General features: G+C 40.8%; 2 protein-coding genes across 3 annotated transcripts in view; both read left to right on the top strand.

Annotated features, from left to right (window-relative positions):
• kiaa0825 (KIAA0825 ortholog) overlaps positions 1-15,895 on the top strand; it is a 127,545-nt gene extending 111,650 nt beyond the window's left edge. Inside the window, exon 22 of the mRNA XM_073466732.1 lies at positions 15,136-15,895. Within this exon, the coding sequence (XP_073322833.1) occupies positions 15,136-15,319 (184 nt within the window). The 3' untranslated portion in view covers positions 15,320-15,895. The remainder of the gene's footprint in view (positions 1-15,135) is intronic.
• Positions 15,896-19,014: 3,119 nt separating this feature from the next.
• Positions 19,015-21,384, top strand: part of arb2a (ARB2 cotranscriptional regulator A) — a 152,604-nt gene continuing 150,234 nt past the window's right edge. The window contains exons 1-2 of one of the 2 annotated variants that reach the window (XM_073466641.1): positions 19,015-19,094; positions 19,803-19,943. In XM_073466641.1, coding sequence (XP_073322742.1) covers positions 19,838-19,943 — 106 coding nt within the window. In that variant the 5' untranslated portion in view covers positions 19,015-19,094; positions 19,803-19,837. Of the gene's footprint in view, positions 19,095-19,285; positions 19,304-19,802; positions 19,944-21,384 lie in introns of those variants that run through there. The other variant, XM_073466640.1, reaches the window with a different exon arrangement.

Here is a 21,384-nt window from a genome sequence, read left to right on the forward strand (position 1 = left end):
CACGCGCGCACACACACACACACACACACACACACACATAAACGCACACATCTCCCCTACTTCTTCTTCCTTTCTCTCATTCTACAACTCTTTATAAAAAATCTGCATCAAAGACAGAGCTCTACTTTTCTGTGGCCAATTAATATGCAGCCCGCCACTGAACACTAGAGTGAATATTCAGAAGCAGCACCTTCCTATTGACTTGTATCTGTCTGCTGTGCTGTCCAGCTATAGGATCTATGTGATATACTAAGCCCAGCCTGTCTGCTCCATCGACTGACCCAGGATGGAAGGCCCATAGAGAGGATGCACAACTGCATGCTCCTCCCATCCATTACCAAGTTATGGTAACACTGCAACAGCTACAGCTTCTTAGTCTGTGGAGCAGAAAGCCACATATACATCTTGTTAGGTATGCACACACAATCTGCTCCCAATTCACGCAGATTGAGGCTCATTGATGACGGTGTTACAGATTGCGTGTCTACATGTGTGTGGATCCATCACCAAAGGATCCTTTACCAACTTATATGAAAGGCATTTCTTTGCCCAAGGTTACTAAAGTGCGGCACTTTCCCAACATATAGGCCTATATGTTCTGCTTTGTGTATTTTGTGCACAGAAATAATATGATCATATGCCACCAAAAAGTCTGCTGCTTTCGAATTAATGACAGTTGGAGCTTTTTCCTGCTTTTTTTAATCAGTGGTTTGTGAAAATGATACAGTTTCAGATGGTGCCTCTGTTTGTTTATGTAAGCTATGTCTTCACTTGTATATTTAGTTGAATGATGTAAACACTGATGAATCAAAATCCACTGATTATAAGGATTACATCTGTCTTCTGATCCAGTGTAGGCCGGACAATTACTGTACCACCCCCTTCAGCAGCTGCAGCTATACAGTACACCATGCTCCCTGAATGCAAAGTGAAACAAATCATGAATGTATAGTGAGAGGCATACACCACTTTAACTAACTGTGAACTGTATATAGTGCACTGTCCAGCCCGTTGTCACTGCCAACGCGTCAAATACTGCAGCCTGGAGAGTGACCTATCTTGTCCTAAAGTTTGAAGCTGTAGTTACCCCTCTAGCATCATTTCTCGAAGCGCTCATTGCAGTAGTATAAAGAGAAGGTAAGTCCGAGTCGGGGTGGTTGGCTGGGTGAGTTTGCATTCTATTTGTGACAAAGGGTCCAGAGTAATACATTTTGAACTATGGAACATAAATAAAAGTGAACACACATAAAAGTGAATTACATAAATTACCTAATTGATGTCATGTTACATGGTGACATCACCAAAACTATATTTACCTGTAGTGTACCTTCAACCCAACGTATTTTTTTTTTTTGCCTTACCCTAACAAAGTAATGTTTGCCCAACCCTAACAGAGTGGGGTTTTTTTTTGCCTAAACCTAACCAGGTAATTTTTTTCTTACCTAACCCCAACCAAACTGTGGCTGTTCATCACATTCCAAATGTCATACGATGCAAAGTCTAGCCTGACTTTGTATATTTTTTTCTGCTAACCTGACTGTGGAGCCTTTCACTTGACACTAGAGGGGTAGGTGAGGCATCATTTGGAAGCTTAAGGCCACTGACCAAGCTGCCAAACTTGACGAGTTGGGAGTGAGAGCGTGTTGCATTGTCACTTTGCAATGGTTGTAAAGTCTGCCTGTTTTGCCTGTGCCTTTTATTGTTACTACATCGGTTGTCAGTGTGCTGACATTGAATTTTCTGGACAGTGACCTGCTCTGTTCACACATGGGCTCAAATAAACATTACACGGACTGGGTACAAGGAAGCTCACAGGATAAAGTCCAGTCAATATGTTCATTAGCGTGCATACACACAGCTTGCCCAGTTTAAAAATTCAAAGTAACATTGAATGTGTGAATACGGCGTCAGTGACGGTTATTCGTCGACATTTATCGTATTTGGTGAAAAACATTCGTTTGATTTATATACAGAGTGGCAAGTTTCCATTGAGTTGTGGTCAAGGTCGCCATGGGCAGAAACTTTTTAACCATTTTTTCTCAAAAGAGCGAAAATGATGTGATCTGACATTTAATGATGATGAAGGCCACCTCAGCCAGTAAAGTAGCATATTAGTGCCCCTCACCCCCCTTCATTACCTACACATCACTAGTAGTACATTAATGTCAGTAATGTGCTCAGGTCTTTCTGGCACATTAGTGCTACAGAGAAATGAAAGTGCAGGCCTGTACAGTACGCATGCAGAGCAGTAAAAACCTGGCATCACATGGAAAATCTAGTCTGTATGTTATGCTGACATTAGTTGTATTTTGCGATATGTGTGTTGGCAACCAAATCATGAATGATGATGTTACCCTGCACTTTTCACAGAATTTGACAATGTTTGTAGTTTGGTTGTAAGAAACGCAACACTGCCAGAGGGATGTGTGTATGTGTGAGTGAGTGTGTGCATGTATGCTCTCCAGAGTTGACAATAGACCTTTACAGCATCAAATCCCTACAAGGTGAGGCACAACTTAAAAACGTCTTTTCATCGCCCTCCTTATCTCTTTCACACTGCTGTTGGCAGCAAGAAAGAGGAAGAAAAACAGGGAGAGGGAGCATTATAATTTTATTATAAGGACAGAAGGGGTAAAATAGAGCACGACTGATAAGGATCTGGAGATTAGGATGGAGCAGAACAATAAATTATGCAAAGTGTTTGAAAACACATACAGCTATAATTAAGTGGCATTTGATTTTAAATGAGGTGACAGCGAGGATTTATTTATCTCCTTAACCCCCTAAAACTGCCATTAGCATGGTGGAAAATGAACCGTTTGAAATGGTAAGAGAACAAGGCCCCGATCTGATACACAATAACAGAGCACTCCCAACCTAAGACTTATACACACATACACACACACACAGAGAGAGAGAGAGAGAGAGAGAGAGAGAGAGAGAGAGAGAAAGGTGCGATCAATGTCTGCATGGACTAATCAGTTCAATGCAGGCCCAGCAAAACCACGGGAGCCCATTGCTAATAATGTCATTATGAAAGGAGCCTGAACACTGTTGTATTTAGAGTTTGGCCTTCAGTGAGAATTACTGCACTACCTGGTGTCAGTTAATTACTCTAATTTCACCACACTGTGCAACTATTGATAGAATTTTTTAAGTGCTAAAATAAACAAACAGTTTTATTGGATGATGTCAAAACCATTTTTAAACTACAATCACTGTTTATGTACAGGATGTAGGATTTCTTCACAGCGAACCCCTTTCTCTTTGTTAGGGATGGGTACAAAAACCCGATATTAAACGGGCTCCGGGGCAAAGTTATTAAATACCGTAGTATTAATTAGCAGAGCAGAAAGGCGGTGGAGGAGACAGTGAAGTGAACAAGGTGAAGGTAACTGAAGTTTAATCCAGTTGACAGCTGAACCCTCATTACTGCAGGTGCAATAAAACCTTTGCAAGTAAAAAACTGAAAATATGACTGTTGCCGCTCTAGAAACAATATAGTTTTATTTAAAACATTGAATTATATTCCTGTTCTGAATTAACAGAATAGAATTGAAATGGTAAGATTATTTCAATTATCAATTATTTAAAAATCAAAAAGAACCGCGAAGAATACCGATTAAAAAAACGAACCAATAAGGAGTATCAATAAGAGTAGTACATTACAGTGCACATGTGTGTTAGAGGAGAAAGTCTACTAAAACGTAAATCTATGGCAGTAACCTTGATGTTACGCGTGGGTGCCCCCTGCTTCTGTGCCTGAAAGTATTCAGGAAGTGACTGAAATGATGAAGCTACATCACCATGGTTTCTCCCATTTAGATGGTTATAAACAGTATAAACTGTATGAAAACCTCAATGGTTTTATGCTAAACTTATGTCCCTAGTGCAACCAAATCAAACACTATACAATGCATGAATTTAATGTCTGTGATAGTCAGTAAGGTTGTGAATTAACATTTGATTTCTATACTGCAGCAGGAGTTGTGAACACTGAAGGGTTGAAACTGAAATATGTGTTGAATCCAAGACTGTGCTCACAATTATTTCGTATCTGCAGTACACAAATGTTGTTTCTTGTTGTGTCATAGCTCTGACATTTTTTTTTTGTCTTCAGCCTTAGCCTTGATGTGGTCTTTGTTTTTGTGACAAGGTAACTTCAGTTTTATTCCAACATAACTGCTTCTTCTCCAGCTCGATCTCTCAGCAAGAAATAAACCGAGCTAGAAACTTACCCAACTAAGCCACTACAAATCCATGAAAAAAAGTAGAATACGCTGAAATATGCAATTTATTCATAGTGGCTATGGAAATGATATATAGCAGGGTTTGAATAGAAGTTTTGCCAGATCAATGTCTGAGAGCGAGGCCTTTGTCTGAGAGCAAGACGCAGTTTCTCAACCCTCAGCGTTCCTTAGTAGATTTCTCAGTTTATATATGCACAAATGACAAAGAGAAAGCACTGAATAAGTAATAGGCTATTTCCTGGTAGCAGATTGAGGTGAAATCTTTTTTCCCCTCTGTATGCTGTTCAGTGGGGAGATAGCATGTGTGAATTCTTGTTCCCACTGTTTGTGCTCGTGTGTGTGAGGGGGGCAAAATCTGACGCTACTGACTGTTTATCTGAATCATCTTTGTTCATTAATTCATGAGTGATATTGTATGCATTTGGTGACAAGGTTGAAAGGAGTAGATCCAAATGCGTACAGAAGGCACGGAGGGAGATGGTATGTTATTGGAGACTTTAATGAGTATTCTGCTAAGGATGTCGAGGCCTGCCGATCATCTGGTGACAGTGGAGGAGGTTGGACTGGAGAGTTGAAGGTTCAAGTGGATTGCGGAGGAAGGCCGGTGGAGGCAACAAGTAATGTTGGGCTGGAGGCAGGTGAATGTTTTGTGGTGGGAGGCTGAAGATGGAAGATGGAAAAGGCAACCAGTGGAATCTCAGTTTATTCAGAAACAAAGGATGGTGAGATTGTCAAGGAAAACTCGAACTGATGAGTAAGTGGAGAGACCTCGCCTTAAATAGACTGGAAGCTGAAGAGTAATTAGGAAAACAGCTGGGACTAAGGCAGGGCTTTTGTTCTTTTGTTGAGGCTTTGTCTTCCTTTGTATCTTTTATCTTTTGTATAAGATTGTTTTTGTTGTTACATTAAGAATGTGCGCATTTGTTCCTGTGCGTCTCGACTGCCCCCGACTAAAAACACTTAGATAGGGTAAGGAAAATATCGTGGTTTGGCTTAAATTGCCTGTTTTGGTTGCCATGATCACAGATGGAGATGGTCCGACTTCCCCCCCCAAAAAAGTTGGTTTTGGTCGCCACAAAAACGTCAGGAAATATCCCCAGGTGTCCTTCAAAATATCCACTGGTGTGACTCTTGTGTGAACTGTGGTCGGCCTTATTGCCTGTGATAAAGCTCCTTTGCTAGAGGTGTAAAAATCAACACTCTCCCCACATAGCTGCATGGCTAACTGAGCAGCTACAGTTAGCAGCATATAGCAACTTTTTCCTATGACTAACAAACAAATGAAAACTTGGTCGGACTATTCTAATAGTTTAGTCGACTGTTTGGGAGCAGCCTTAATTTTGTCATCAGGTTTTTACTTTTGTCCAGAGAAACAACCCCTCCTTCCTTCTCCTTTTTTTTATCTTCTTCCTGCTATTTTCTATTTCTCTCCCTCTCTCTCTTTGGGTCATGGGAGAAGACAGATTGCCTCTGCTGAGATTTTTGATCCGAGAGACCTGCAGGCACACTGGAGCTGTTAACAGGTGCCTGCCAGGCTGAATGACTGACTTACTGACTGCCTGACCAACTTAGCCTCCCCTTGTTACTGCAGTGAAATGGGGGAAGGTGATGGAGGGAGGAAGAGAGTAGTTGTGGCATTTGAGTCGGCTGTCATGCTCAGATATACATGCATCAGTTTGCAAAGATATTACTTTACTCCTGTCATCATAGGTGTAACATCAGAAATGCAATCTGTAAACACAGAGTGTTCATCAGATGGATTGAAAAGGTTAAGATTCATTTGGAGCCACTTCTTAGTTCCTTTTTGAAACAGTTCTTGTGCCCCATGTGGTGGGAGTTTGAGAGGCGGTGTCAGCCAGTCGTCAGGCATACACAGGACGCGGCTGAAAGGTGCCAAGGTGGTTGGCTTCCCTAACGAAGGCCCTTGCTGCGATGATTTACAGTAGCTCAAGTGAGAGAGGTCACACACATACATAAGAACATAGACACGCTCGCATTTCTCCGTGTCACAACCTCCTCTTGGGTGCTGTTTCAGTGAAAGGTGCCAGGCTGCTCAGCCAAGCTCCTAACAAGAGCCAAACAGTCAAGAGACTGAGGAGGAAGAAAAGAAAGGTGAGGTAAGGTGGGGGGGAGAGGGGGGCGAGGAGGTGAGATAAGAGGAGCAGAGAGCTGTCAACCTCCTGGGACATGTGCAGAGCTCAGCCTCTATGTGGAGCAGTCAGCTACTGCGCTGCACTGACCAGCAGACGCTGGCTGTGTAGACTTGGCAGGTGTTTGGTTATTTGCTGTTGTCTGCATGTAATAATACATTCAAAAGCAGCAAGGATTCTATATTGGACCTCACCTTGTCAAACACAAACAAGGCCCCTAACCCTTTTCTCCCTGGAGAAAGATTTGATAGATCTTACCCACAGAAGCACAGCAAGCCTATTTGAGGAATGTACCAAACTGTGTCCAATACACTAGTACTCACAGTCACACTGTGGTGGACAAGCAGCCTAATGATGTCTGAAATACCGGCACAACTGCTATGATATGCTGTGATAATTGCTACCCTCCTGTCCGCAGTACAAATAAATGTGAAATCGGTGGGCAAACACATTAATATGGAAATGTCTACATTAATTTGGAGCATGGTCTAAATTATTCAGTAATTAAGCCACTGCAAATTTACACAAACTTTCCCCTGGATGACTGGAGAGAATAGTGAGGAGCTAGGAACAGCCGTGCAGAGGGATTTGAAATATGTGGTCACATGATGTGAATACAGTCGTATTCCTCCCGACAACAAATGGTATCTTGCAAAATTGGCCCACAAAACACACACAATCATGCATATACGAACCTAACCAAGAGTTTCTCCTGCAAGACAAACACCATTGTTCATTTCTATACATGTAGTAGCAGATGTAGAAGCCTCTACCACCTTTACACCACCACTACGACTATAATTACCCAGCAGCACCACACAAAATGATGCCTCTGCAGGGTGGAGGCAAAATAACAACAGCTGAGCAACAGGCATAACTGTCCCTTTCCTGTGATGCATGCACAAACAGTAACCTGCAAGACCAGTTGAAATAATAATTTTAATTTATTTTTGGGAAATATGGACAGTCTCACATCTGTTTATTCAATATGAACCTGGAGCCAGCAGCCAATTAGCTTAGCTTAGCACAAAGACTGGAAGCAGGAGAAAACAGCGAGGCTGGCTCTATCCGAAGGTAACAAAATCCGCCTACCAGCACCTCCAAAGCCAACTAATTGACATTATATCTCATTTGTATAATCCATTCGAAAAACAAAATGTAATAAGACATTCTCATCAAACTCTCAGCAAAACATTAATATCTCAAAACTCTGAGGTTTAGCAACACCCTCTGAATGAAGTCAGAGCTTCTGTTCTGTCTTTTAGGATAATCTAGATGAAAAGCAAAAGGTTTCTGGCTTTTTTCAGGCGTGACAGTCAGTCAAAAGCAACATGTTGAATTTCGCAATACCATCTGAATCCTGCTGGCATAAAAGAAGGTTGAAAAGATAAGCCAAAAATTGTCCATGCCAAGACATTTTGTATTCACTGGGTAAGACCTTCAAAACAACCAAAATATCTGTTACTTACAAAACACACTGAGAACAATTCAGTGCCAACATTTCTGAGGAAGCATGACATTGCAGGACAGCACTGCTCCAAGATCACGGGTCTGACAGGGAGGAAAAACTGTCAAATTAGGGAGAAAGCAAAAAGGTCTTCTTGCTACATTTAAGGAAATCACATTGTGTAGAGAGTAAAGAAAAACAACAAAAAAGGTGAGGTAAAAAATGGAATCTGAAAAATTGTTAAAAAGGAATTACACATAAAATATGCAAGTCACATAGTTCATAGGCACACAATACTTTATATGCAGTACTTAAGAGGGCAAAGAGCAGCATTTTGCATGCATTAAAATACATCAGGAAGGGATTTTAACTTATACAACTTGCTGCATTTGCACAAGACTAATGAGAAAATGAAAATGGGCACCTTCATTTCAACCCTTGAAAGATCTCAAGTCATAATCTATTATATATCATGTTAAGAGGTGCTCACAGTATTTTTGGCAGACAAAGCACATGAGACAGACTATTTATTATCGTGTAAATTATGTAATGCAACTGTGATGTGTTTTGGCTATAAAAACAAAGTCAACTTACCTTTACAAACGTTTTAACTAACCCTAACCTCCACCCCTAAAGCCTAATCTGCAACTTTGTAATGTGTTTTTTAAAAGATTTTTGCAAGTATGTTTTATATTCAGAGGAGTTTACATTATGTTACCTGTGCTGGTGCACCACAAGCTAGGCTTATACCCTCTACATGTTCACTGGTTCTCTTTGAACCTAACTTGTTCGCCGAGCAATATTAGCGTCAGCCTACATCGAGTTTCAACTTAGCACTGCAGATACCAACTGTGACCAGCCAAAAATGCGGTTTTGAATCATGAAATTGTAGCTGGCAAATTAAAATAGAGATTCAATTTGCATAACTTACCCAGAGATTCACAAAAACTCATGATCCCGCTTCAGTTTTTTGGGAGATTTCTCTGAGTAGAGCCACTGCACATGTGCACTGGGCTGTTTCCAGCAACGCAGAGTTACAAGTCCAATTAACTCGAGTGAGTTGAATACATCAGTCAAATTAACAGGAGACTATGTGAGTAAGAACAATGTGAGATAGCTAAGGTGAACCTGTCAGTAGAGGTATGCCACAATATTCTCTCTCTCTCTCTCTCTCTCTCTCTCTCTCTCTCTCTCTATGTCTCTCTCACTCTCTCACTCTCTTCCTTAACCTCCTTCTGTCTTTGGACTCCTCACTCGTGTGTGTGTGTGTGTGTGTGTGTGTGTGTGCGCAGTGTATTTGAGGAAAAGGCCCTTTGTGCTGTCTGATGTGCTGGACTTATCATTGCTTGGATTTAGAGTTTAAAACCAGAATGTGTTTGAAGTTTTGTGTATGTGTGTCCCTTCGGGCATGCACTTGTGTGTGTGTGTGTGTGTGTGTGTGTGTGTGTGTGTGTGTGTGTGTGTGTGTGTGTGTGCGTGTGTTTGCGTGCCTCTGAGACTGCGTGTGTGTGTCTGTGCCAAAGCACGTACAAGCGTGTCAACTTGTGTAACTGTGGATGTCCTTTCAAAGGGCCTTCACAGATCTGTCCGAGGCCCTTTGATCAGACGTTCTATGACTCGCCTGCTCTCGACGGCCCTCGAGATGGGAGGGTGCGTGCCGGGTGGGACTCGGGGCTGGTTGGACATGGATGAGACCGTGGATTTGACCCACCCACACACACACACACACACACACACACACAGACACACACACACACAGACAAACAGAACAAACGTGCAGCTTCATTCAAATGCGATGCATCAAGACCTCAAAGTGAACTGAAAAGACACAGTATTGGACAATGCAGATGTTTGTGCATGAATGTGTGTGTGCCTGTGCCTGTGTGTGTTATTGTGAGTCAAAATGTCATCACAAGGTTAGAAATTACTTCAAAGAATAAGCCTTTGAATAGGGTTAGTTTTGAGTTACTTAAGTTAGGAAGGTTAAGGTTAAGGTTGGCAGTTGCAAAGTTAATTTTGTCATCCTCTCAAGTATTGTAATACAACATTTTGTGTGTGTGTGTGTGTATTTTTATTTTTCTGTGTTGTACACAGTAGCTGTAGGGTAAAGCTACCTGTTCAGGTTTGCTTTGAAGTAGATTTACTTTGATATTGCATATTTTGTGTCCTTTAGTGATTCAATGTGTTTCTTGTAGCTTTTGAGTGGACATCAGTTTGGATTGAGATGGATCCCAGGTAGGGTCTAATACTGAGTGGCATCACCGCACCGCACGGACATACTGTAGACCTGACACTGAGTTGATCTGACAATAGAATGGATCAGTGTAGCGGCTAGTGAGTCAGAAGGTAGAGCATAATCCCTTCTGTCAAGTCTCTGTCTCGTCAATATTCAAATCCAGCCGGCTGTCCAATGGCTGTCAGTTACAATCTCCCTCTGGCTCATAGCCTAGCACAGGCACATATCTAAATTGAATTGGATGTTTGCTCCTCAATGGAAATTGAGTCGAAGAGATGACCCCCTGGCCCTGTATTGTGAACTTGTCAGTTACCCCAACTGAACTAGATTCTAATGTACAACATCCAGTCCCAACTAATAAGTTTTTCCCTTTTTTAAAAAAATGCCTTCTTATTGTCCTTTTAGTTCATCATGTAACTGCTCCCTCTCTCGCTCTACTCTCCATGAGTTTTGAATTTATGTATTTATTCGCTTTATTTCAAGGAACACGGTCGATTGAGATTAAACTTTGGACAGATTTGTATAAATGTACAAAAAGTGACTTAGTTTGCTGAACAACTTATAACTAATGACAGGTCGTGAACTAAAACCTCAATTTCTTTCTGTCACCTCTTAGAAGTGCTCTCTGTTCTCTCCTATAATGATGTATTCCCATGCACTCTGCTTCTCAAAAACCTGCGTGCACTGCTTTGCTATCTGAGGAACTACAACACCAAAGACTGAGAGTAATAGCATGAAATGAAATAGTATGGGCTTAACATGGATACACAAGGTCTCCTACAGTGTGTACATCCTTTCACCTATTCATCAACTGACCTCACCTTTACTGTAAAACCTAACCTTGAACTCTGAACTCAGCAAGGAGTAGCCACTTATTTCCTTACTTATTCTTCTCAGGTTGAAAAGGTTTGTGTCATGGCTTGCAAGAAGAGTACTTTAGCTGTCGTCCAAAGATCAAAATCCGGGCAACGAAAAAGGCAGGCAGCAAACCCAAAGAACAAAACTGAAAAAAATCAGAGAACTAATGAAGTGCAAAAATACGAAAGCTAAATAAAGTACAAACCAATGAAGCACTGGGAACACGAGGCAGAAACACAGAGGCAACATGTGGAACAAAACAGGACCAGAACACAGGAGTGACGTAGCGAAATAAACAAATGAAACACAGGTGTACACAGAAAAAGGCTGGGAAAGAGACAAAGACAGGAAGTGGAAAGTCACAAGATACATGAGGATGAATTCTATAAAATAAAACGATCTAACATCTAATCAAAAACCTAAAACATGACAATTCATCCATCAACGGAGAGTCCAGCTCCAGCTTTTTTTTTAGATGTACAGTAGCATGAATCTAAGCGTCTCAGTTAGTGAGAGACTCTCTTGTCAGTTGAAACCCCATTTTATAATCTGAATCAAGCTGAGAGGCTTTTATTTTTTCCCCAAAAATCTTATGTGATTCATCTTTTAGCCTAACCCCAAATGAGATGGTTGAAGACATGACTACCAGTCAAAAAGATGTCCGCTTACTAAAAGTAACCTGACTCTGGAAGTCTAAAACTGAAAGGGTGAAAATGATAGAGGACATTTAACCATAGCCTCTCTCTCTCGCCATCTCTCTCCTTTGTTCAGTCCCTCTCTTCCTACTTCTCTGACACATGTCGCCCTGGCGTGCATGGAAAGGCCTGACCTTTGGAAAGTTTAGCACTTTAAATATTTAGGCTTGGGTTATGATGGATCCTCCAGGCCCCGCGGCAATGTGCAAAGCCTCTGATTAGGGCTGCTGTCAGAGTCATTTAGCCGAGTGTCTGGCTGTCGGTGGCGCTCTCTGTTTGACAGGCGAGCCTTTTAAACAAACAGCGGTCCCAGTGGCAGAGCAGGCAGGGCACCCAGCGCAGCACAAACACCCAACACTCTGAGAGAAACCACTCAGCCTGCTGACAGCTGTGGAGGAAACCACTGGCCACTGTCTCTCATGATCTCTCAAGCACTTTGTCTTCCTGCTCACTCACTTTCTTCCACATAGTCTATACTTGTACCTCTGCCTGCTTTATTTATTTTTGTTGCTGTTATTTTTTTTTCTTTTCCCTCTATCACAGTTTACAACTCCTTCTTGTTATATTCTCCGTCTCTGGAAGCTGCTGAAGTCGAACGTCAAAGTTTCGTCCGTGTTGTGTTTTGAGTAAGATTTAGTGAGTAAGTTGATTGCCGGATGATCTCTGAGCAGGGCTTATGCTCTTAATTTGTCAAACATCACTACTCATTATCAGCTGAAAATCAGGATAGATGCTTTATGTCTTGTGCCTGCATCGTCCCATGATTAGGACAGCTTACATTGATGTTCACGTTGAAATACATCTGAGCCAGCCTTTTCATCTCACTCTGAGACAATCTCCCGTGGCATCAATCCTGTAAATATATGAGTCTTAATATGTGTGTCCTATTCTGTATTCAGAGGAAGAGCCAAGTCAGCAGCTCCAGTATTAATGCATGAGAAATGAGCAGAGCCCGTAAGAATTAAAGGGTAAGACTCTCCTTATTAAGATGTAAATTCTGGGGGAAAACTTGCCGAAATGAGGATACAGGGAAGTTATTGTCAACTTTAGCCTACTTATGCATTTCTAAGAGGCATTGTTGATTTGTAGTTGTTGAAATTAGATCCACACAGCAAAGCACCCTGTGTATTTTTCGGCTCATTTTCAGCACGAGATCAACCAATCTCCACAAATATGCAACCTATACTTTACGGAACAATTTACACTTTTGGCAACATTATCTAGTGACAGTATACATGGCAAGTATCGTTGTAATTTAATCTCTGTCTGTGTGTGCGCCTTTTTTTTCCCCCTCTCTCTCTTTCTACCTCTCTCATTTCAAATTTGCACTTAACACCTTCCTGGGGAAAGGCTTCTCATTCATCAACGGTGTTTGTCCCAGTGACAAGCAGGGCGCCTCCTGCATATCAATATCAGCTAAGACAATGCTGAGCCTGTAACCTTCAGCTAAATGTCATTCTGCTTAATCCTATTTGAAAATTAAACATTGAAAAACCTTTAGCGTACCTTCCTGTCTTCCTTCCTCTCCCGCTCCCTCCTTTATTGGCCACCATTCCTCCAGCTCCCCGCTCTCCCCTGCTCCCTTCCTGCTCTTGTTTTTTCACACTGTGTGACATTTGTTTTGTTTTGTTTGTTGTGAGTGTTTGTATCCCATAATGGTTATTTAGTGGAACTGATTTTGATTTTATGACACTGAAAAAATAATATAGGGGCAATTTGTCTGCCCTCAGTAGTCATCTGCTTTCTCACAACAGAGTCTACAGCAGCCATCAAAGGTAGACTTAACTACTTCTGCCTTTGAGAGACAGTCCAGTCAGACCCAATCTCACACAAAAAATATCCAGAAAAACAGAGAAACTAGTGACCAAGGTTAGATGTGGAGGGAGACATGTGGAGTCACATGAGAGGAAACCTTTCTGTCAAAACTGCATATTTACATAAACAGATCCTCCCCATACAGAGGGTAATTACCACACTGATGGTAGTTGGAAAGCAAAGAAAGACGTCTTTCTTTATTTTGTCTGATTCGTCCAGATACACACTATGACAGAGGCTGAAACTTCCACAAAGCGTCCGCTTCTTAGTATGCATGAAACACGTGCACAGAGCACAACTATATGGTCCATGTTTGAAGATACAGTGAGGAATCGGAGGGGAGGGAGAGCAGGATAAAAGCAGACGCAGAGATTGCAATGAAAATGCAATCATTTGCATTCAGACAGATATAATTCTCCTTTGGACGAAGTGTGATGCGGCAGCTCAAAGAAAAGCCTTCAGCCAGCTCTCCATATGGATTTGATTGACCACAGTCACTCATCAAGAGATTCAATTGAAATACTGAGAGTGAATTACAACGTGACTACCCTTGATGTCTTCATATTGAAGCCCTCTATCCACTCTCGGAGCTCCAAGAATTAGAAAATGTGATGGGGAGAGGTACTGTGGAAGCGGTTAAACACGACAGAGAAGCAACAAGATATGAGGAGCAATTTCCTTCATGGTAAAAATTAGTCACACGTACAGGGTTGGTATGGAGTTTAACAGCTGTTGTACCATGACCTCGCCACAGTAAGAGTGACAGAAAGAGTAAGACACATAGACACATACAAAGAGCCAAAAGCATCTATACTCTTTTCTTTGAGGTTTTTACTACCGCCAAGAAGGTTATGTTTTCACCCGTGTCCATTTGTTTGTTGGTTTGTCAGCGGGATTACACAAAAACTAGTGAACTGATTTCCACGAAACTTGGATGGAGAATGGGTCTCAGCCCAGAATAGACCCCATTAACTTTTGGTGTGGATGCGGGTAATGGGACGGATCCAGGAATGTGTTTCTCACTGTCTTTAATATTGCAAGATAAGGCATTTTTTGATATTTTCGCTAATTATTTGGGAAATAAAGCATGGATCCCAGATCTACTTAGGTGGCTGGTACCTATGATTGAGTATAATAGGGGACTGTTGGGCCTTGGCGCTCTACTAAGTGCCATTCTAGTGTCATCCCTTGAGTCTTCATTCTCCGTGCAGATGCTTGCAAGTCTGTAAGTGTGTTTGCAGAAGTGCAAAACTGAAAGTGATAGTGTTTCACAGCAGCAGAGACTGCAGTGAAACTGACCCCCACAGCATGAAAAAAGATAGAGAAGAAGACTCCCATGTGAGAACTTAATGAGTGACAGTGTGCTTTGCAGAGCCTTAGAGAGTTTCAGTCTGCTGTGTGTGTGAGTGAACGTATTTTGGACTACAGGTAACTCCTCACTCTGCGTTGAACCCAAGCCGAGTTGGAGGCAATGGGGTCCATACTTCTTTCTGGGAGACGCAAATAGAGGGGAGATACGGGCACACCGACACACAAGTTTTGTTGGTGTGCTAAATCTGCATCTTCAGACATCAAAATAACTTGCAGAAGACACATTTATTCTGCTGCCTGTTTGTTTTCATTTAACCCTGACTGACAAATGTTTGTTCAAAAAGCTGATGTTCTGTCTCTCTATGGTTTCCAGGTGGGAGATGCAGGAGGGTGCAGAGCTGGAAGATGGAGAGAAATCTATGGTAGAGGAACTTGAGAGAGCCTATTTTGTTTGCTGCTGCAGCCCGAGACCGCAGGACCCTCCTGGAGCTGATGAGACACTTGCAGAGCAGACTCAGGGGGAAACACAGCCATCCGATAAGAGTGCTGCCCAATAACAGTCCACGTATTTTGAATTTTTATCACATTGTAAATGTTTGCTTGTAATACTCGCTTGCAGCTCTCAAGGTAGTAGAGTGTGTGTATGTGTGTGTGGGCTTGTGGGTGTGTGTGTGCACTTTTGTGGGTGTAATTGGGTTTGTGCATGCACTGTATGCAGCGAGTTTGCATATGTGTGTGCGTGAAAACACGAGTGAGAGAGCGGACAAGAAACTGTGGAACAACAAAAAGAGTGAGGGAGACGTTGCCTCCCTCTTTATGCACGCCTCAGACAAACTCTCGGTGCTTTTCTGTGCTGCATCAGACGCATTTCATCTTTTTGGAGCACATCTCCAGAAATCAGTTCTGGGAAATGGAGAGCCTGGATTTGTTTGCCTGGGACAAGATGGGACTGTGTGATCACTGTTGGTAGTTGAAGTTTTTTTTTTTGAGACAGTGAGTGTAAAGAAGACATTGGTGTCAGTACACTTCTTCCTGGTTCCTGAAAGCAAACATCAAATATTACGGCTTGGAAGTAAGATGATGTATGTTTTGATTACAGTGTGTCCCAAAAATCTGCCCCACTATGTAATATCAGTCAGTGTTTTGTGCAAACTGAGAAAACATTTATTGTATGTGTAATACGATTGCTCACTGTATTTTTTTTCCAAGTTTGTCCATATTTTGTTATTTATGAGATGGAATCTTTTAGAATTAAACATGAAAATAAAATCATATTCTTACTTCACCACTGAATATGCTTCTTCTGTTGCATGATCAATATGTGTGATCTCTGTGCAGTCAATAATTTATGATGATTTATGACTATGAAGTCAGCATTACTTTTTTGAATACATACATCAGATGTTCTTCCCCATCATATATGATCTTCAAATAAGGATTAAACAACTCAAATGATGCTCTTTTCGTCAACAAGAATGCCAGCTCACAAAGGTTGCTGCGCACCCTGCGCAATTTCTTTGAGACAGGATGGAAACATTTCCTGTTCTGAAGAGAGATGTTCCTTTCCTTAACTAGAATTTTAATGCAAATGTTGCGAAAGATTGCGATCGCCAAACCACTTAGAGAATACAAAAGCCAACAAAACGTTCAGCCTGTGGCTCTGAATAAAGGCTGAAAGGCAACAAAGCACCATAAATCTTTGAAAATGAAATTTGACATACAGTAACTGGTGTAGCAGAAATAAAGTATTTGGCCAGCTCAACTGATCTTGTAGGTTAACTGTTTTTTGCTTTAACCTTTTTCTTTCCCCCTAACCTGTAAGGTTATCCATCTGAACTTTCATCTGATAGGTGCACAAGACAGCAACCAATATAAGTCACAACAGATCATTACAAAGAATGATTCATCACAAAAAATTAAACTGGATACTCTATTAAACAGTATTTGTTCAGGGACTATCAAACCTACATAAACATTTTAAAATCTGGGAGTTCCTCATGACATATTTATGAAGGATAAACAGTCACAGCATTTTGACTGCTATTATTTCCATTTCAATTGATTACCATCAGAATATGAGTGCATTATCCATCAAATACAACAAGCTAAGTGACAACATGTCACGATGTACAGGAATGAGTCAACATAGTATCATTACAGGAAGACCATGCTTCTGCCAGAGCGCCCTGGTTTCACTTCATTTTCATGTCAACTCCCATCTCTGTATCATTTGGCTTTCAATATAAACAAATCATAATGCTCAGTTTCCAGTTTTATGTTGTGACAACACTGTGCATATATATTAAATGCCAACATTTTATCCAGGCCACCGGACTGAAATTTATCGATGTAAATCCTAAAAATTGTCTTTGCATACAAAGTGAATCAATGTGAGCTCCTATTACATGGTCGACTAAAAAGTCCCATAACACTACAATAATTACTTTAAAAGCACATTAAGTCACACCAAGCTTCACATACATCTACAGTTTGAGCACTGGCCTACATGTCTGCTACTTTGGGTTTGAAAAGGGAATTAACTATTTGAGTAAAAGGTTAGTGTTCTTTTTTTGTTGTTGCTGTAAGGTCAAGTCTGAAAAATCACACTTGAAACTTACATCCAACTTAAGTCCAAGTCATATGACTCAAGTCCCCCACCTGTCACGAAGCTTTCAGGTGCTGCACTGAGTGTTGAGTGAGCATGACGCATTTCCTTTATCTTGTCAAACTCAGTAGAAATCAGTGCCACAATATGTCACCACTGTTTCTTATTTGGGTCTCCTTTCGCAGCATTGCCGTTGTTTTGCTTGAGGAAACAGGGTAGCTCAGCTCCCCTGAGAAACAGCTTCAACTTCTAGAGGCCATCCAGAAGTAGGGCATCCAGCTTTATTTTAACCAGGAGGCTATTTCTGTGATTTTAAAAAGCACATGTCACATAGTACAGCTGCAGGTGCATGATACAGGTGAACAGGGTGTGGCAGAGGTTTTTTTGGAAGGGTCACATGTGGCACTGTATCAGTAGGTCTAGCAACCATGAAACCAATCAAATAATTCCCCCACCTTTTTAAGTAACATGCACACATTTCCTTCACAACAGCTTTTCCATAGACCAGGGGTTTCCCAAAGAGAGCCCCAGTGCCAAAGCTGGTCCACCATAAGGTTCATTTAGGCCCGCCAGATGTTTCTAGTGAATTAAAAAAAAACATTAAAAAATAATTGGTAACACATTATATTAAGGATCTTGTGACAAGTGTTAGTTAATAGGTCATAAAGGACTTCAAAGTCCTCATAAGATTATTGTTAACATTAATAAGACTACATAATAATTAATAATAGCATCATAAACATGTTTATCGTTAGAATATAAAACATATATAAGTACTAAAACAAAACTTTTCATGCTTAACTGTTAATAAATGCATGGTTAAGTATGTTAATCTCAATAAAGTGTCTGTTTCTGGCCCTTCAAGGTAAAAAGTTAGGGCACCCCTGCCCGAGAGGAATCTAATGTGTTTGTGACAGTGGTGGAGAATCAAAAAGAGGCAGTTCTCTCAAATATTTAAAATTTTGACATTATTGGCCGATTATCAGATTCCATTTTAATCAATTTTCTGATTGTTGGAATCAGTGTTTTTTTGTTTTGTCCTTTTTTAAATCTTTTTTGAGCTGATCAGATAAATTAGTTTATCAGTTTTTTCAAATAAAGTAGTGCATAAAAACTACAATATCTGCCTTTACAAAATGTAGTGGAGTGGAAGAAGAAGCAGAAAATTGAAACACTTGATAGAAATATCTTAACATTGTACTTAAGTACAGTACTTGAGTAAAAGTACTTAATTACATTCCATCATTGGTTTTATTTAAAACAATGCATCATATTTGACGAGGTGATCATATAGATGTAAAATCTTTATTTCCAAAGCATATTATTTATGTAATAACTACACAGTAGCTGTACATGAAGTGGATGAAAATGTACAATATATCAGACTAAAATGCAGTAGAGTGAAAATATAAAGCACATGTGCCTCATAATTGTATCCAAGGATACATTTACTGAGTTAAAAGCCACCACTGAACTTTCTAGAAGGAGACATTACCGAGTAGTAGAATCACGCACACACACACACACACACAGGAACATCTGTATAACCTGGAGCTGCTGCTGCTGCTGCTGCTGTTGTGTTACTGTGCCTTTAAATATCCCTTCCAGTCCGTTGCCCCGGTAACCCGGAAGCTTCACGCGCTCCATGCTCAGCACTGCTCCGAGTCCTTCCTGTTTCAGAAATTTCAAGGAAGCAGCCGCAACTGGACAGTCGCAGTGTACTGATGGTGCGTGAGTCGAACAAAAAAGATGCATGCATCTGCTGTAAACAGCTGGTCCTCTCCGGAACTCCGTGTTTCGTTTGGTTGAAACTAGTGTGAAATAAAAGCACGAGTATCCTCCCGTACCTGCTCGCTGTGGCTCCATGTCGAGCGACTGCACACATTCCGGGAGTTGTTTTGAAGAGTACGAAACATTAAACAGATGTTAACTGTCGGTGAGAGGAAGACAGAGCAGTCTGAGGTTGCTACGTATGTGAAAATCAATGTTTCTACCGCCTGCAGCGTGGTTTAAAAGCAAGAATAACTTTGCTATGTTTGCATAATTCATTGAGTTGATGCACGTGTGCAAAGTTCAGCGAACACACGGCAGCTGCCGTACTCCCAGTGACATGCTTCATAGCAATAATGCTGACAAATAGTTGTACTTGGCTGTTTATGCCGTGTGTTATTGCAGCGTAAATTATCACTGCTCTGTTTTATTCAGTAAGCTATGAGCCTGTAGCCTGCAGAGGAGTGTGGGATTCAGCAGTTTAATATGATGTTTTGGCTTGCTGCCACCCTACAGGTGCAACAGCTTTGAGACAGTTATCTCTATGGTCGCTGTACATAAGGAAAGGATTAATTCTCTGAGAGGTACAGGCATGTTACAGCATGCTATGATGAGTTCCAGCAATGTTGATTTTCTTCTTCCTTTTCAATTCTCACATGTGACAGGATGCATCTCAGTGACCTTTGGAAGGGGAGGACCCATGCTCTCTCATCTTTGTGCTGCCACACCAGCTTTGTACATACTGTGGTTCACTATGGCCCAGATAGCAGGCCAGGAGGACAGAGAGAAAACTACAGCACTCAAAGGTAAACTAAATGATTGTTTTAAAAATCAAAAAAGTGAGGTAGTACCCTAAAAACAAAGGAGAAGTGGAGGGGATACACCTTCGAATGATATTAAATAAAATGTCTTTGCTACAGAGACTTAACTTGATTTTTTTCCCTTTTAACTTATTTTCATTTAAACTCTGTTTCGTTATTTTAGTAGCTGTTACTTGCCTAACCTTAAAGGTGCAATATGTAAGAATTCTAGTTGAAAACATGAAAAAAACAAAACTACTGAAATGCTCAACAGAATGTGAAGAAATAACAGTTTTGACATTATGTTATCTGTCTGAGGTTAACATGCTAACTAGCTACCGCAGCCCATCCCAGTCCAAAGCACTTGTGCAATCTATAGGCCATCATATAAACTATATAGACACCAATACCCCCCCCCCCCCCCCCCCCCCCAGCATTTTGTGTTATTCTGGTGATGCGCTGCCCTATATTTGTTTTGACTATGAATTTGACAAGATGCCAACTTTAGCATACTGTACCTTTTAACATTTCTGCTTTGATATGACCAGACCTTTTGTTTTATATTTTTTTATCCTGATAATCTGTAGGTGTACTCAAGGTAACAGTGCATTTCATTTACTTTAATTTAGTTTAATTTGGTTGTCCATATAACTTCCTGAAAAACATCAGCTGATTTGTGAGAGAGTGAGGAAGGAAGTTGGCAAACGTGACTAAACGTAACGTGAATAAAACTTCAAAACATCAACTCATCGGTTAACATTTCTGCATGTAGATAGATTTTCATTAGCAATGGTGGCTGTTGAACTATGAAGACAGCAACTCCCATGATCCCACACTACTTAAACAGACTCCCCTAGAAATACTTGCTGCTTTCACCTTAGCTTAGTGTCTCTCCTTTCTTGACCTGAAGGCAAGCACACCAGCATGGCTGACTTGTCTAATACCTATGACACACACAATTCATACAGACTGTAGTCTTATCACTGATGATATACCTGAAGGAAAAGTATTCCAAAAACAGCAAAAAACTCAAAAAGTAATCAATGGCGTTATGTAAATGTGAAGTGGATGAGTCGCACTTGAATAAATGTTGCAGAAACATTAATTTTGTCTCGTATTGATAGAAAGAAATTCATCCCTCACTCTGATTTGTGATTGCACACCTTTGAAATGCACGTGGCCGATCTGACTCCAAATACGGTATATTTTTTAATTCTTGTGAAATGAAAGCTTGGTTTACAAGTTCACAGTCAGACTTTTTGCTGAAGTCATTGAAAAGTAAATGTTCCACTTAACCTTGAGTCAAACTTATTCACTCAGTACTTGAACAGACCAGTTTTTGTGGTTATTATCTTTTTTTTTAAAAGAAAATGTCTACTTCACTGATAGAATTTTCAGAAAACTGTTAATAGACATTTTGTTATGGTTATTATTTGATGGGAATATC

Source organism: Pagrus major, chromosome 5 (assembly GCF_040436345.1).
Source record: "Pagrus major chromosome 5, Pma_NU_1.0".
In the NCBI taxonomy this organism is placed as follows: Eukaryota; Metazoa; Chordata; class Actinopteri; order Spariformes; family Sparidae; genus Pagrus; species Pagrus major.